This window comes from Macaca mulatta, chromosome 18 (genome assembly GCF_049350105.2).
Source record: "Macaca mulatta isolate MMU2019108-1 chromosome 18, T2T-MMU8v2.0, whole genome shotgun sequence".
NCBI lineage: Eukaryota > Metazoa > Chordata > Mammalia > Primates > Cercopithecidae > Macaca > Macaca mulatta.
The window spans coordinates 60,118,923-60,136,788 of NC_133423.1; the positions used below are offsets into that span (position 1 = coordinate 60,118,923).

Consider the following 17,866-nt stretch of genomic DNA (forward strand, 5'->3'; position numbering starts at 1 on the left):
TTGCAGGTTTCATGGATTCTAGTTATCCTAGTGTTAAAAATTATTTTAACAGGTAGGTAAGACTTAATGTTGAAAGGATCAAGGTCAAATGGGGCAAGTAAAATCCAAGCATATCCCAGAAGCTTGTTAAATGTGGGGAAATTTCAGGATGGCATTCACATATTTTGGAATTTAACATGCAGTTCTTTTAGACTTCTCCTTACTACATCATTGAGTTAAATATGTAAATTTTAGTACATTATATGTAGTAGTTAAGCAACAGAATAATTATGTCACAAAATTGTTTACTTTATGAATTCATTTAGTGTAATGTCTCTATTAGTGGCCTACCCTGGGATATTTTAAGTGATTATATTAAGTTTTATTTCTGGACAATTTTTCTGGAACTTATTTTGCCTAAAGCAGGCACACAGCTCAGTTAAAATAAAAAAAAAATACATAAGCTCAAAAATAGGCAATGGTTTCTTACTACTTTATAGCTTTAAAAATCATTCTGAATCCTCTTACTGGAGTGTTTACTACACCAGCTAGCAGTAGGACTTAACATTACATTTTCATTTTGATTAACTTGACTGCAGTTGTTTCTTGGCTGCCTCTTTAGAGCCCACTGTGGGATAAAATTAAAACAGTTTTTATGATACAACAATTTAGTTGCAGAAAACAACATTTTTTCCCCCTGAATGGCAGTGTGTTCTACCTCTGGGTTTTCTACATACGCCCCATGGCTCTGGTTTCTCTCTTCTCCAATCCACCTTTTAGAGTTCCACCAGATTAATTTTTCTAAAGCAGAGCTTTGGCCATCTTCTCATCCAAAACCCTTCAGTGGTTCCCCTTGGCCTCTCTCTTACCTAAGCCCAGCTCATTTTTCAAAGAAAGAGCAGCTCACATGCTGTATTTGCCCTTTCACATTTTTCTCGATCTCCTCTGCTGGAATCCCGATCTCTGCCCTGCATTTCTTATTCCTCTTGCATAGCACTCATCATGGCTTCTCTTGTGTAAAATTACATAGGAACCCACCTCACCCTCAAGAATGACTTCTTGAATGTAGGGACCAAGTCTTCTTTATATTTTTGCCCACTCGCTCATTGCCATTTGCATAAAAAATAATAAATGTTTGTTGGATAACGAATGAATGTTTGTTGGAATAGTTAAAAATAAATGTGTGAACTGTCCCCTGTTCTAGATAATCCTGATCCTCTTACCCATTACTTCTCCCACCCAGCATCTCTCACCTTCGAATTAATTTGTCATGTAATTACTTATTTTTGTTACTGGTATTGGCTGTTTTCTCCCTGTTGGATAGTAAGTGCCCTAGGGCAGTGATCTTGGGTTTGTTCACTGGTGTGTGCCTAGCACTCGGAACAGTGGTTGTCATATTGATTGAGGGAATGAATGAAACTTGAAGCCAAAGGTCAGTTTCTCCCTGTTCTTTGGATTATTGTCAGTGGTTTTCAAGGTAAGGGACATTGTGGCATTGGAAGAGCAGGAAAGAGATGGAGAGAGACCCCAAAGTCAGCTTCTGCCACTTACTAAGCTGTGCGCTTTGGGCAAGTTTCTCGACTCCTCTGAAGGTCATTTCCTAATTTGTTAAAGGTTAACATAACTTGAATTGCAGTATTTATAGAAGCATTACATTTTAGGGGGAAAAAAGCGTACCATAAAATTAATACCTTATGTGTCCCGATCACTGCTAATACCTGCTAGACCTGGTGCTACACACTTGCCATTCAGTGCCTCTGTGCATCTCCACATCCACGCTGTGCAGCAGGGCCTGTTGTATTAAGAACTCTGTCTCACAGGTGACAGGAGGAGGTTCCTGCCCAAGACCACACCGTGGTGGGTAGCAGAACATCGCTTGAGACCAGGTCTGTGGGACTCTAAACCTGCTGCTTGTAACTCCTGCAGCAGGTTACAATGATTTCTCCTTTGGAGCAGCAGTTCTAGATTTTTCCTTCCTGCCCTAAGGTGGTTGAGGGAATACAAAGGGCTCATGAGTACCACTGGCCCCCAGGCAGTATCTTTCTGAGAAAAGGAGGCCACATCTTCACAAGAGGTGATGGGCAGCAGAGCCTGATTTGAAAAATCCCCCCTGATGAATTGGATTCTGCCCTTCCTGCTAATGTACCTCTACTTCCAGATCTGTTTCTTTTCTCTCCCTGTCCTCTTATAAAGTTTTTAACTCTTTGTATTTTGTACTATAAAGTATTCCTGCTTTGAGACTGTTTTAATCTTTTTATTTTATTTTATTTTATTTTTATTTTTTAAGACAGAATCTCGCTCTGTTACCCAGCCTGGAGTGCAGTGGCACAATCTCAGCTCACTGTAGCTTCCACCTCCCAGGCTCAAGCGATCCTCCCATCTCAGCCTCCTGAGTAGCTGGGACTACAGATATGCACTGCCACACCTGGCTAATTTTTTTTTTTTTTTTTGTAGTGATGGGGTTTTGCCTTGTTCCCCATGCCTGTCTCAAACTCCTGGACTCAAGCAGTCCTCTCAGCTGGAGTGCTGGGATTATAGGCATGAGTCACTATGCCAGGCCAACACTGTTTTAAAGGTTGTTGCATTACTGTTTTGGAATCAAATTAGATAGTTTAGGTTGGGATAGCCAAGTTGATCATTACAGTCTCCTCTATTTATTGCAAAAGTACTGAAACTTTTAATAATTTTTGAGAGATCTACAAATGCCATTTCAAAACACACAGTTAAATCACTAATAGCTTAATTACTGTAATATAGTAAGTGTCAAAATAAGGAAGGCTGTTTTCTATATAAAAAATTAGCCTTTTCAGGTATTTTCTTTGAGCACTTAAAATTACTAAACCAGGATTAAGAGGATGGATTATTTCAGCATCTAGAAAAACATCTTTTAAGTTTCAGGGAATGAATTTCTCTTTTGAAATAGTTTGTCGTCAGTTCAAATGCTGAAAAGTTACTTCAGAAAATATTAAAATGAAAAGAAATTTCATTTGTATGCTATAAATCATTATTTTTAATTGATTGAGAAGTTTGGTAGGAGGCCAGAGAAAATTGGCAAACATAAAATTTAAAAGGAACTGTGAGCATTTAATTTCAAGTACTCTCTCAACAGAGATAAGATTATTTATTTTTGTAGCTTTATTGTAGTGATTAAATCATAAGCTTTCAATCCATCTGACCTAGCTTTGAATCCTCGCATTTCAGTTTATTAAATCTGTGAGCTTAGGCATGTTAACATTTCAAACTTTGATTCTTCTCACCTATAAAGAAGGAGCATTACCTTTTACCTACCTCCTAAAGTTATCTTATTACATGAAACAGTATATGCAAAGCATCTAAAGAGTACCTAATGTATCCTAGGCACTTAATAAATGTTTTATTATCATTAAAATATAATCATTTAGGTATAATGTGATATTTGAATATCTATTTGCAAATCAGTGGGAAACATTTTTATGGACTTCTATGTACAGTTGTCAGCTTGGTGTGGAATACCCTTTAAAAAAAAAAACCAATTCAGAGGTAAACTTTATCTCATCTTGGGATGAACTATCAACTTCTGCATTCGTCAAGTTTTAACTAATGAAATTTTATTGCAAAGTATGGAGTAAGCAGATGATGAATTCTGAGTTTCTCATATAAAATTATATTTCCTAGGAGAGTGCGTAGAAGGGCTGCGGGAAAATGACTACCTGCTGATTCATTCCTGCCGCCAGTGGACCACCATTACTGCCCACAGCTTGGAGGAGGGTCACTATGTCATTGGGCCAAAGATAGAGATTCCGGTACATTATGCAGGTAAGACTCCTCCAAGGGCCAAGACGAGGCAGAGAGACAAAGGGGATGTGAATAGCTAAACTTTTCCTCTAAGAATTGTTTGTAAACTAGAAAGTAGAATGACTTAGAGAAGCAAACATTTGTGTGTGATTATCGATCAGTGAAAGCTCAGATTCATTTTGTTAGAAGTCTTTCTAATTAATGCATGTAGTTAAATGGGGATTCTTATTAGGTATTTATAAGATAGAAATTTTACAAATAAAACACCTCTATTGTCTTGGAATTAAAATCAATACATGTAGCCAACCTCGGAGCTTCAGGGGGTCATGTCTCTGAGGAATCCTGTATACAGTTTGAGCATTGCTTTTGTGAATGACTTTGTGAAGATTTCACAAGATTCCATGTCACAAATTAACACTGTGGTCTGATTTTAAAAGTATTGGATTGGTAGCTCATATACCTGGATATGTCTCTCCTTTCAGTAGGCATTTAGATTACAGGCAACTGAGATGCCTTCGCTGCTTTAGTTAAATGAGGGTAATACCTGCCTTCTCACCTCACTTTGAACTCGACTCAATGCAACAGTGCCATTTAACTGATGTTTATTGAGTATATTCTGTGTGCCAGTACTGTTCTAGGAGCTTGGGATACATTTAGTGGCTTAAATAAGCTCTAAATAGTGATAGCTTATAAATGCAATTAAAAAAAAAAACTTATGTTACCATATGCTTTTTCTGGCACTTATAATACGTTATATAAAGGATCTTAGTCTTTTCTCTATTATTGTTCAGTATTTTCCAAGTCTGTTCAGAATATCTTAATCAACTAACCGTAAATTGTGTAGCCCTGGACTGCCATTGTGTTCTCAAATAACCCCTTTACAATGCCCAGAGAGTTATTATTTGGAAAAGGGACCTTACTGTATTCCCACTGTCTAGACACAGCAAATGGTATTTGTTTGATGAATATTTAATGAATGAATGAATAGTTTGGTACCATTTTTGATTCCTGGGAATCTTCAATTGCCGATACAACCCAAGGATTACTTAGCTTCTCAAAAATCCTTACTCAAAAAAATTATAAGAAAAAAAAATTTCTCTGGCCTAAAACTTAGTCCTCTAGAATTGTATTTCCTAGCCCTAAGAATAGCCTTCATGGAAGAAGACAGAAATGTGCAGTTGTAGAAAGCATTACATCTGTTAGATTGTAACTCAGGCAAATGGGGCAATTTTCATAGGGGCAGAGAATGAAACAAACCCCCTACCCTACCCGTTCTTTCATCAGAGTGGTTCCTACTAGCAGTGAGATCCATGCTATTTTCAGCAAATCCAAATTCTGTTTCTTTGTGGAAAACTGGAAAGAAAGGTAAATTGCTACGTTGCTTCATGCTATATTCTTTTACCTAATCTGCTGTATTCTTCTATGAGGAAATTACATTTTAGTCTTTCCCCCAAAATCATTGTGAAAAGCTCTGTCAAATCAGTCTTGCCAAGAGTGCCCTCACTTTATCACTTCCTCAAACCCCTTTAGAGACTGCATCCTGCCACTAGATTCTTTGACTTGTTGAATGCCTTCCAGAGGCTGGTTCTAGTCTACTTCTCCAAACTGATCTTTTCTACTCCAAAGAGTGAACCTCCCACTCTAGCTACATTAGTCATCTCACTGTTTCCTGAACATACTAGACACTTTTCCTTTTACACAGTCTCTGACTGGCTGGAGTTGCCTCCCTCAGCTCATCATTTCATCAGGAGGGTGCAGCCATCCTCCGCAGCCCCACGTGGTCTCCTGATGTGTCCCATTCATTTAGCACACGTCCTCAGTCTTCATTGTTACCTTTTCCTGTGTGCACACTCACCAGTTGGACTATACAGTCCTTCACAAGTTATACCAATTATAAAAAACACCTGAAGCCTTTGGATCTGCACTCAAAAGATAATTCTTTGTGGCCATGGGTGTTCGACTCAGGGATCTCAAACTTGGTTATACATTAGATTCACCTGGAGAGCTTTAAAAAGACTGATGTAGGGTCCTACCTGCAGAAGTTAATTGGTCTGGAGTGTTGGCTGGATACCAGAATTTTAAAAAGCTCCCCCATGGTTAAAATATACAGCCAGTGTTGGGAACCCATTGTTCTAGAATGAGCATCCACAATGTGAGATAAGATTTCCTCAAACACCCACAAATGTTTGTAAATATTTTGGTGTTTGGAACTTCTTTTTTTTAAAAGAACCATCCAGCTTCCATTGGGAAGAAAGATGTGATATTGTTGAGCAGCTTCCTTTTGATCCATAAGGAAGATGATAGATTGTGTTGCAAATGATACATTTTTAAAAAATGAAATGGAGGTGCCAAGACTAAGAGGAAATATGGGCACGAAGATCACGTCATTCAACAGAAAGGAGAGAAAATATATTAAAGAAAGAAGAGCTTGAAATAGGACCAAATAGTTCATGATCATTTGCCATTAATCAAAATAGAATGAATGGTTGGTCATGAGTGTCTAAATGTTCTAAGCTGTCTTCCTGAATTTTCAACAAGAAGTTTAAGTAGAAGTTTTGAGGTACAAATAGATTCCAGCTGATCATTTTGTTTTGGGTTTCATGTCTTAAGATAGCACCATGAAACTTGCTTTACAAAGACAAATTTAGTGATTTAGTAGTTTTTTTTTAAAAAAAATCTTACAAACAGGTAAATAAGAAGGCAGTGTGGTTTTATAAGTGTTTTTTGTTTGTTTGTTTTGAAACAAGGTTTCACTCTGTCACCCAGGCCAGAGTGCAGTGGTGTGATCATGGTTCACTGCAGCCCTGAACTACTGGGCTCAAGGGATCCTCCCACCTCAGCCTTTTGCATAGCTGGCACTACAGGCTTGTACCTGGCACCATGCCCAGCCAACTTTTAAATTTTTTGTAGAGACCAGTTCTTGTTTTGTTGCTGGTCTCAAACTCCAGGTCTCAAGCCATCCACCTGCCTTGGCCTTTCAAAATGTTGGGATTACAGGTGTGAGCCATCACACCTGGCCTGGGAGTATGTTTTGATTACAGTGTAAAATGGAGACCTATGAGTCTTGATATGATTGATCATTTCAAGGTTATAGTAGATACATTTTGTTTCCAAGAATCTATTTATTGCCAGGTTTAGCCCTTGGAAGAAAGAGAACATATAATACATTGTGGAGACCAAAAATCATTTATGTCTCCCTAGCTTATTTGTGCTCTACTTTTAATTAGAGGAAACCCTTATATATGTATATGTTACCAATTTTTCAGAATTTCTTCTAGGTTGAAATGAATCTCACATTCTTTGAGGACAGTTAATAAACAGTAATTTAAAATGTTTAACAGAGTAGTAAAGCCCACCAGCTTTGTAATCAAACGACGTAGTTTGATTTCTCATTCTGCCATTTTTTGTCTATATTACTTTGGGCAAGTTACTAAACCTCTTTAAACCTTTGTTTTCTCATCTATAAAGTGAAGATAATTATAGTGCCTTTCTCTTAGGGTAATTGTGAAGATGGAAAGAGAAACACCTTTCAGAGTGTTTACCACTTAGTAAGCCTCCATAAATGTTAATGGTGATGATTATGATCATGTTAGCAACTAAATGTTTCTAAGGATTTAATTCTTTCTCCTGCACTACTAATTACAAGTCGAATTACTTTTCTCTTTATTCAAGCTAGTTGAATACTGACACCCCTCAATGTTATTTGGGCTGCTGTTGTTTGTTTTGCTTTTGGAATTTTATTTTGAAGTTGCAGTAGTATAGTTTACTGCCTTGTGCCATTTCCCCAGTTTTACCCATTTTTAGCATCATTTTGCCACATTTGTTTTTCATCATTCTTACCCTCCTCCCTCCCCACCAAATGCACATAAAAATATAGACAAACATACTATTTATTTTTTTCTCGGTTATTTGAGAGTAGACAGCATACATCCCCCTAATACTTCACTGTGTATTTCCTAAGAACAAGGATATCTTCTTATGTAACCACAACACTGGTAGCAAATTCAGTACATTTAATACTTTAATCTACTGTCCATGTTCCAGTTTTGTTGATTGTCCCAATAAGACCTTACTGTATTTTTTTTCCCCTCCAGGACCACATCCAGTCTAGGACCACTTATAGTATTTTGCTCTTGTATCTCTTTAGTCTCCTTTAATCTGGAACAAGTTCCTCAGCCGTCTTTGTGTTTCATGATATAGACATTTTTTAAAGAATACAGACAAATTATTTTCTAAAACAACCCTCAGTTTGGGTTTCCCCATGTCCTCATGATTGGATGAGGCGACGCAGTCTTGGCTAATCTGCTCTGTGTTGTGATAGTGCCAAGGGATGTCCTTTGCTCCTTATTGGTGATCTTAGCTTTGATCATTTGGTTAACGTATTGTCCAGTTTCTCTGCTGTATAATTACCATTCACTTACAATAATTACCATTACTGGGAAATTTGAGAGTACATACTTTTAGACTCTGTAACTCTCTTGCTGTTTCCCTAAATCTTCTCCCCCCACCACTCCCCTTTTAAGTAGCTGTTGATGATTACTGTCTGATTCCATTTTTACTATGAAGGTGGCAAAACAGTGCTTTTCTAACTTAACTCCATCATTCCTTCTTGTATTTGTTAGCCGTCATTCTCCTGTAAGGAAAGGCTTTTTTTCTCTCTTCTATTTATTTATTTTTTTACTTACCTGCTATTATGAGCATGGACTTGTGGATTCTTATGCCATTCAGTGTACTATGATATGTTGCTGTCCTTGTTTCTTCAAACAGTCCTATGTTTCTGCATTTGGGTATAGGCTGGCACCTGTGTCTCTGTGACATGCCCCCTTCATTTTTTAAATCATGTCCTTATTTTCTGGCACACGTAGCAGCCATTCTTTTCAATCAGTATTCTCCTTTGATCAAGGCTCCTACATTTTCCTGTTCCAAGTAGTACTCCTTGCTTTGTGATCTTTGTTAAGACAGTCCCTTGGAGTTGGGCAGTGCACAGCCTGGGCAGCCATAGGCCACAGCTCCATTCATGCATATTTTGGAAAGCGATAAAACTCAGCATTTTAAAGATATATGCTACATCAGAGATTTTCATGAAATTCTTAATATGAAAAATAATTTCGTAAGACTTTGAAAAAAGATAACTATGACTTCCATAGTTCTTATCAGAACCTCATGCTGAAATGGTGGTGATAAGAATCTCCTTATTCTGAATTCTGAAATTATTTAGATGTGCCTTGGGGAAATAAAGACATTCCCTATTCTGGCAAAATAAGTTTTAGACAAAAGGTGTTTTCTTGGTATACCTAATAATTGATTCTGAGAGAATGTGTCCAGTCAACATCATGTATTTTGCTAATAGTAGAGAACCCACTTAAGAAAAATTGACAGTGTTTTTTTAGAAAAGAGATTGCCACATTCATAGAAATTGTATTCAAAAGGCATCACAGATAAATGTAATCTGAACTTTCCTACTTCACATTGCTACCAAAGGGGCAAACCTTTCCTAAGAAATGTACAATACAGAGCTCAGATTTTTTCTGCGTTCTGTGTACTCAGAACATTAACTCCAAACTGCCTGGACCTGTGTCAGACATTGCTAGCTCAACATGCACACCAACTCTTCTTCCCACACTTTTACCCTGACTTATTAAACAAAAACAAATATTAAATTTTTTAAACCTAGCAACTTAATTCTAGCCAGGAATTTCTAAAGTTGAATGGTTTTTATTCTACAATTAATATATCTATTCATCAAATTCCTTTTGTCTCTGCAGCTCAGCATGATCAGTCACGCAGATCCCCAGTTGGTTACCACTAAAGCTGGTGTCTCAGAGGCCCTTGTTTATGCTGACCCTTTCTAGGGCCTGAAACCTAACTTAGTATGCATAATGTGACTTTAAAACAAAACAAAAAAAAGAATATAAACCTCAAGCCCCACGAAAGCCTAGATATGCCATTCTCTCTGGAATTTTATTTGCTGTCCTGAGCTCCAAGTCTCCACTCTATAAAATGGAGATCTGCTGTAGAAAAATGTTGTGCAGATTCTCAGAGATCTGACTTGCGTAAATGGCTCAGCACAGTGCTGGCACGTGAGTAATACAAAATAAATGGTATCTCCTGTCACTCCCCTCTGTCATGAAAGACAACAAAGAAAACTCTACCAAGAGACAGCTTTGAGAAACCAAATGGATCAGAATGTGAGGTGTCTGCCTGCCGATTTGCAAAGTAATGGAATTCTGATTGGGTTTATGAAAATTTATAGCATTCCGTGGCAAGTGTGCTGTCATCATGGATGAACAGATACTGTCATCATGGATGAACAGATTGCTACTTGAACATAAGCATCTGAGATAAACTCCAGCCACGTTTGGCTTCTATTTTTAAATTCTCATCCTCCTGCAAATCTGGTGAATCTATAACAAGCTAAAATGATCTCAGTACTTTCCCTCTTAGTTGTAATATGTACAGAAGTAAGTGACACTTGAGCACAAGATGGGTAAGAATTGCTTATGCAGTTTTCAAGGCCCTTATTCAGCAAGCACCTGGATTTATATCAGCAGTGCCTGTTTTTAAAAATTGTGGGATGTGCAGTGTTTGTCTCTTGGGCAAAATTATAGTAATGTGGCATCTAACATAACCTTGAATTGTAATTACTGAACAAAAGGAAATGTTGAAACAAGCTAATTTTATTCTCCTGGGTTGCAAGTTTAATTAGCATGAATCATCCATTTATAAAAGTAACTACTAGTGTTGAACAACGCCTGGTGTACTTTCCCTGTTACATGGGATAAAGCTTATGTGATGAAATGGAAAATAACCAAACTTTCTTTTCAGAAGTCCTCAGAACTAATATAGTATGCTGAGGAACATTTATCTCAGCCATTCTTGCCATTAAAAAATGTTATAGATCTAAAAAATAACCATTTTTGATGATTTAATTTTTAGGTTATCAACAATAACTAAAATTTATTTAGTGCTTACCATTTCTTAGGCACTTTGTTAACTCAGCATTTTACTTTTATTTCTTCATATGACTTTCACAACAAACTCATGAAATGGTTGCTATTATCTATATTTCATACAAGTACAAACTGAGGTTTAGAGATGCTAAGTTTTTGTAGTAATACACAGTTAATAAGTATGATTTGAACCCAGGATATGTGGCTTCAGAGCTTGCCCCCATCTCCACTATTCCCTGGAAAGTGCTAGGAGGCACTTTTACTTGGAAGTCATCCTAGAGAGGAGAGATCCGTTAGAATTAACCGAGAAGCTGGGTAAAGCTTTCATTTTTCTTCCTTTCACAGTAGCTCCCTACTTGTATTCTGACTCTAGGAAAAAATTAAGTAGCTATATAAGTCTTGACTTTTTTCACTTTTACAAGTCATCTGCATACAGGTAACATTCCCATTGCTCAGTAAATTTCCAGGAAGAGCTTCCAGGGGAGCCCCTTGGGCCTCCGAGGGGACAGCTGCTGGGCCTGGGGAGGTGATCAGATCAGAGGCTGGAGGCCTGGGGAAAGAGTCTTTTAAGTGTTGAAGAGGGAATTGGGTGATGTTCAACAGGGCAGTCTCAAGTAAGGAAACTGAGGAAAATTAGATTACAAAAGAGAGTTAAAAATGAGTGAAAGGTGGGCAGCAAGCAAGGATCAACTATTTTTGTAAAGATATTTTGTATTAAAGGGAAACCAGTGACATTTGATTTGGGGGGAGCAAAGTAAATATAAAATTTTATTTAAAAAAAGGGGAAGCCAAGAAAGAGGACGTAGGAGTGAAATCGGCTTTCCAGTGTTTCATATTTTTAAGAATAATGGAATCTGAGAAATCTTTCTAGACTAAGGGAAATGATTCAGAAGAGGAAAAAAAGAGAAAGTAATTAAGTAGTATATTAGCCTGCTGTCTAGGAAATGGTCTCTACCATTTTTTTCCTCAAGAGTCAAAAATGTTATTCTCTTCCTCTCTGCACTTCATTTTACTTAAATTTCATAGCTGCTGTAACATAGTGTTTGTGGTTAGAGGGTGAATGTATTTTTCACACATTGGTATTCACACTCATATTTTAATGCAAAACAAAGATGAAGCGATTATCTGAGTGTGTCTTTGCTGCAAAAATGGATTGAAGATTGTCACCAATCTTTAGTGTAGCTTTCTAGTCCTACTTCACATTGCTTAAGAATAACTCAAGGAAATTTGAATATGAATGGTATTCATGATGAGATGATTAGGGAATTATTGTGAGTTTGTTATTTGTAGTCAAGTTTGTATTATAGTATGATGGAAAATATCCTCACTTTTTAGGGAGACATACTGAATTATTTCAGGGTGAAATGTGGTTATAAAATACTTGAGCAAAAGTGGACATAAAAATAGATGACTCTGGCAAACAAGTTGTTAAATCTAGGTAAAAGGTATATGGGTGTTCATTACCCGAATTTTCCATATGTTTGGAAATTATTGTAATAAAAAGGAAAAAATTGACTCAGCACAACCACCAGTGGCAAAATAAATTGTAGAGTTGAACTCTTATATGGCATTTTTATCAAAACCACTCTGCCTCCATCCTTAAATCCTATTTATAGTCTTAATTAATTTTTCTAGGAGTGAAAATTCATCTTTCACTGGGTTGTTTTGTTCCAGTGTTAAATGTTTGTGGCAACAACACAGTGAAGGGTGAATTCAGGAAGAAATGATGTTGTTTTCACCATGTGGTAGAAGCTTCGGGCTCATGGCTTCGTATGGAAACCTGATTGCTCCCAGCTGTGGCTGGTTTCTAGCAGCTGACCCAGTTGATAGTAGTGATTTAAGTATTAAAGGGGAAAAAGTTTGGATTGGTGTATGTAAAACTTGGAAAGAAAGGAACTTTTTAAAAAATTATTTTCTTAAAATAACGTTATGAGAGACATGGAAAGGGAGAATATGAGCAAATACATTGCAGAATTATTTGGTGACATACTCTGTGGCTTTTCTAGATTGCTCTATAAATGCCAGTAAAGCTCTAAAAATTTTAGAGTCTTTTGATTGCTATTTTCACATTTCAGCCTGTGTATTCAGAATCCTTGCAAATTATTTACTGAATCTACAAACAAAGTATAGTATTTAAAAAAAAAAAAAAACATGAAAATTATAGCACAAAACAGGGATGGCATCTGGGGTCCAAAACCCCTAGGCTACTGTTTTCCATTTATTTATACTTACATTTAGGTACTTAGTGGAAAGTTGGTTACTTGAAAGGGCTAACTCCAGTTTAAATATAATTTAACTTATGAGATAATGTGAGTAACATCAGGTGGAAAGTTTGAACAAGCTGCCTGTGACCACACTGTTAATGGAGTGTTTATAGCATAGGTGGGAAAGTGCTTGTCTCACTTCATAATTTGATTTCCATATTGGATTTGGACCTCTAAGTAGTGTGACCTTTTAAAAGGTTCTTTTTTAGGAATTTCTTTGAGGTTTTTCTATTTGTGGAAAACAGACTTCATGGATTCCAAAACTGATTGCAGTGCTAGCACAACTTCCTGAATTGAAGTCACTCTGCTCCATTTTTTAAGCTTGGAATCACTTGCCATTGTGAGTCACTATCCAAGGAAGTCGTGTGCTGGCTTTCTGTTAACCCTGACCCATTTCTGTAGTTGTTGAGTGTACTGCAACAGGAAAACAACAAACTGTGTGTACCATGTGAACTTTTCTGACATTTGGAGCAAGACGGTAGATGATTCAGACATGTCTGTGTTGATTTTTGGTGAGGTATACATTGCATGGTGCCTCCAACATGTTAGAACTGGTTTACAGAACACCATAGGGTTTGTCCCTAATAGTGAGTCAAGCCAGTGCGTGAGTGTGAGACAAGCAAAGTAAACAGAGCTTTTATTTTTTAGATGTTAAAAATCACTGTAGGTAAACCAAATGCAGTGGACACATAAGACATGTGAAGGATTCCGTTTCTCTGTTCATGCCTTCTATATTCCATACGTTTCTCAGTGGCAATTATATTTTTCCTTACAGCCCTTCATAGCATTTTATAGTCCCAACTCTTTTCCTTTAATAAAACCGGTCACCTTGTGTGGGAGTCCCAGTTCTCTAGCCACCTAGGGTCCTTTCCTCCTGACCCACAGAGTGATTATGCAGCAACTCTTGTTGATTCTCTGTCTACACAATTCCTTTCAAAACTCCTCCTCCTTTCCAGCCTACCCTGACTGTGCCTCCCTTTCCTCCTCCAGTCAGTCATCTGTGTTACTGTCAGATTATTTTTTCAAGTACAGCTCTGTTATTTTAGCAGCTAGCCAGGAGTTTTCAGAAATGTTTCCTTTGTGAGTATAAACTCTGGTCTAACGCTGGGCCCTTCTGAGGTCTGGGGTTCCTTTGACTACACGCATCATTCTCCAGCAGACACCCCAGCAGGCACTCGGCACACCAGGCTGTTTGTGTTGCTCAGGTAGGCTCTGCCCTGCCTTGTTCCCTCCTGTGTCTCCTGCTTGTAGGGCTCCCACATCATAGCTGCCACCCAATAGGAAATCCTGCCCCAACCACCACCACCTTCCTCAAGACGAATAGTGAAATCCGGCTTCAACTACCACCTTCTTCAAGAAGCTTTTCGTAATCTTTCTCACCATGTAGATCCTGCCCCTTCAGAATCCGTGTATTAATTTGCACCCATGACTGTTTATCTTGCTCTCACTCCTCCCACCACTAAAGGCTCCTTGAGGACAGTCGTATCTCATACAGCATCTAACACAGCCTTGAATAGTTTAAGGACTCAATAAATAATTTTAACCCAACTGAAATGGATTCTTCTTTCAAAGAGAAACAGCAAAGATGCCTGAGAACTACCTGGAGAACAAGTCAGGTGTCTAAATTCCCTCCAGTCAGGCAGGTGCAGCTCTGAGATATTGACAGGGAGTGGTGATTGTGAGTGCTCTAACAGGTGCAAGCAAAATGCCATGGAATTGTTGAGTAAGGAGTCATGATGGCTGTCCAGGAGTGGGAGGCGTTCAGGTGAACGAGGTCAAGGGCAATCTAGATAGAGTACCGGGCACCATTCCTGAAGGTAACAACTGGCTGTGGGATAGAGGGGAAGGAGTATTTAGGAGATAGAGTTAGAAACCTAGTTTGGAGCAAATTCCAGACTGAATAATGGGAACTGTAATCTCTGTGCCCTGGGGAGTTCCTCCCGGAATCTACTTTTAAGAAAGATTAAGTGAAGGCAAGCGTCCTCCCTCCCCTGCAGGTGAGTTAAATTGGTCAGGAATGGAGGATGAGAAGATAGTGAGAAACTGCAGGTAGAACTAGTTAGGAAGTTGTTAAAATAGACCTGATAAAAGATAATTAACACCTGATCTAGGCTGGGAGGGAGATGCTCAGGAGGAAACAACAGATACGTAGATAAGAGGAATGAGGAAAAGGGAGCGAAAGATAATTCTGAGAAAAATTTTAAAATTTTTTCCCCTTGCTTTTAAGGAAACATTTTTAAAAATTAACTTCCTTAGCACAGGCACTTGCTTTTGCACACTTTTTCTTACTCTGTTTATTATTAAAGGAAGAATTTTTTAGGTTCTTCCTAATAAGAAATAGAGTAAGAAACCAACAACAACAACAACAACAAACCTTTTTGTAATCTTTTGGGACCCTCAGGGTTTTCTAGCAGAGAAGTTTCACATCTTGTCAGGTATTGGACCTCTAAACTGGCAAGAATGTCCTTTTAGTTCTTGGGCTTGACAGATATGTTAGAGATCGGAGATCCACAGAAAAGTGCATTTGGAGTAAAAGATTGTGTATTGGAGAAAAATGGTGCACAAAAATCTCAGGCTCTAAAAGATTGATACCATAAAGGTTTGATAGTTTTACGTATATTTGGGAATTACTTATTTTCTGCCTCTAGTAGGAGGAATTCTTTGTTCTACATATAAAAATCTAGAAAAATCTGATGAATGAAATATTCTGGCTATATATTTTCAGTACTATGACAGATTCATCTGTGTGGGAGAATATGTTTGGTAGGTTGACTTGTTGGGATCAAAACATCTATTCAGGAATTTGTCACAGTTTTTAACTCTCTTACCTCCTTATTTGAGAAAAACAATTCTCAACAAAGTTGAGTTGGTTCTCAAGAAAGTTGAAAGTTTGCACCCGCTTCCCCACCCCACGACAGGAGGTTGGGAAGATAGTGAAATCTGGTAGGCAGAAGCCAAGGATGTTGCTGAACATCCTACACTGCACAGGACAGCCTCTGTGTGACAAAGAATCACCCAGCCCAAAATGTCAATGGTGCCCAAGGTGGAAAACCCAGATATTTTATAACTGTTAATACCTTTATTGTTGGTAATCAGTTTTATTTTCTGCTGCATTAGCAAAAGCTCTCACTTTTTGGACAGAGGCTACCAGACTTGATTGCTTGCTTGCTTGCTTTTTTTTTTTTTTTTTTTTTGATGGAGTCTCACTGTGTCGCCCAGGCTGGAGTACAGTGGTGAAATCTCCGCTCTCTGCAACCTCCGCCTCCCTGGCTCAAGTGATTATCCCACCTCAGCCTCCCAAGTAGCTGGGATTACAGGCACATGCCACCACACCCAGCTAATTTTTGTATTGTTAGTAGAGATGGGGTTTTGCCGTTTTGGCCAGGCTGGTCTTGAACTCCTGACCTCAGGTGATCCACCTGCCTCGGCCTCCCGAAGTGCTGGGATTACAGGCGTGAGCCACTGCGCCCGGCCCAGACTTGATTTCTAAATCATAACCAGTCATTGCCCAGACTTACAGGAAAAATGTTCCACAGATTGTTAATCAACATTACTTTCTGTGCACACTGTGTGAGACTGATGGCAACCATGCGTGTCATGGTGGAAAAATTCAGGAGGCAGCAATGGAGCCATCCCTTTAGTTGCAAAGCTTTGTTTATTTTCCAGAACTATCCTGGCTCTTCTTCCTTTATTTTAAAAAAGGGTATATCTGTAAATGCCTAGAATAAACAGATTTTTAAGGAATTAAAACAAACCTGGTCTCCCTGCTTCAGATTGTAGTATACATCTATATGACACGTGATTCTTAAATGGTGTTGAAATTAAAATTTTCACATGTATCTGTATGAGGTCAAGATTTGGGACTCCCTTACTCAGCTTCCTTAGCCCCCCAAGAGTATTTTCCATTTCTCTTCTATTGCTGATTTTCTTCCCTTCCCAACGATTTTTTTTTTTTTTAGACTGAGTCTCGCTCTGTTGCCCAGGCTAGAGTACAGTGGCGCGATCTTGGCTCACTGCAACCTCCGCCTCCTGGGTTCAAGTGATTCTCCTTGCCTCAGCCTCCCGAGTAGCTGGGACTACAGGTGCCCACCACCACGCCCAGCTAATTTTTGTATTTTAGTAGAGACAGGGTTTCACCATATTAGTCAGGCTGGTCTTGAACTCCTGACCTCATGATCCGCCCACCTCAGCCTCCCAAAGTGCTGGGATTACAGGCATGAGCCACAGTGCCCGACCCCTTCCCAGCGTTTTTTAAGTTTGGGCAACTTCATAGAAAGTCCAAGTCTAGGAAGGAGAGACTCCATTGAAACCCTGTTGCTGCAGGTCTGTGGATCTATTCAGATATTAACTGAATAATTGAAGACCTACTAGATGCTGGGCAGTGAGTGAAGAGGGGACAACTGGTGACGAGGCAGTGTGGCAGTTAAGACCCATAATAGTGAGTACTCTGGGAGCACCTCTCATGCAGTATCTGGGCCAGGGCTTCATACACTGATGTGATCTCATTGAATATAGAAACTGTCCTTTTCGGGATGAGGAAAGCAGGCTTTGGGACCTTAGCCAAGGTCCTACCATCTATAGGTGGTGAAGTTGAGATTCAAACCCAGAGCCTCCCAGTTGGAGAGCTAAGCACTCAATGTACACCCTGCCTCAGGGGGCCAGGTGGCAGAGATTAGGAACCTTTTGAATTTGGTCTGTCTCCTGTAAGCAGTGAGCTCACTCCCCTGATACCATATTTGTGTTTTAGAGATAACCCTTCGGCAGCAGATGGGAATGGCCCTTTGTGACTAGCAAATTGCATAAGTAAAGTGGAAATAGCAAATAGTACATTCCACTGTTCCCTGAGTCTGCTGAGGAGACTCAGAGGCAGGCTGTGTGGGTCAGGAAGAGAAGGATGGC

At 38.7% G+C, this 17,866-nt stretch overlaps 1 protein-coding gene across 4 annotated transcripts in view; it reads left to right on the forward strand.

Annotated features, from left to right (window-relative positions):
• GAREM1 (GRB2 associated regulator of MAPK1 subtype 1) overlaps window positions 1-17,866 on the forward strand; it is a 200,152-nt gene that overhangs the window by 68,639 nt on the left and 113,647 nt on the right. For all 4 annotated transcript variants that reach the window (XM_015121785.3, XM_015121787.3, XM_077975060.1 and 1 more), the window contains exon 2: window positions 3,634-3,774. In XM_015121785.3, coding sequence (XP_014977271.2) covers window positions 3,634-3,774 — 141 coding nt within the window. The remainder of the gene's footprint in view (window positions 1-3,633; window positions 3,775-17,866) is intronic.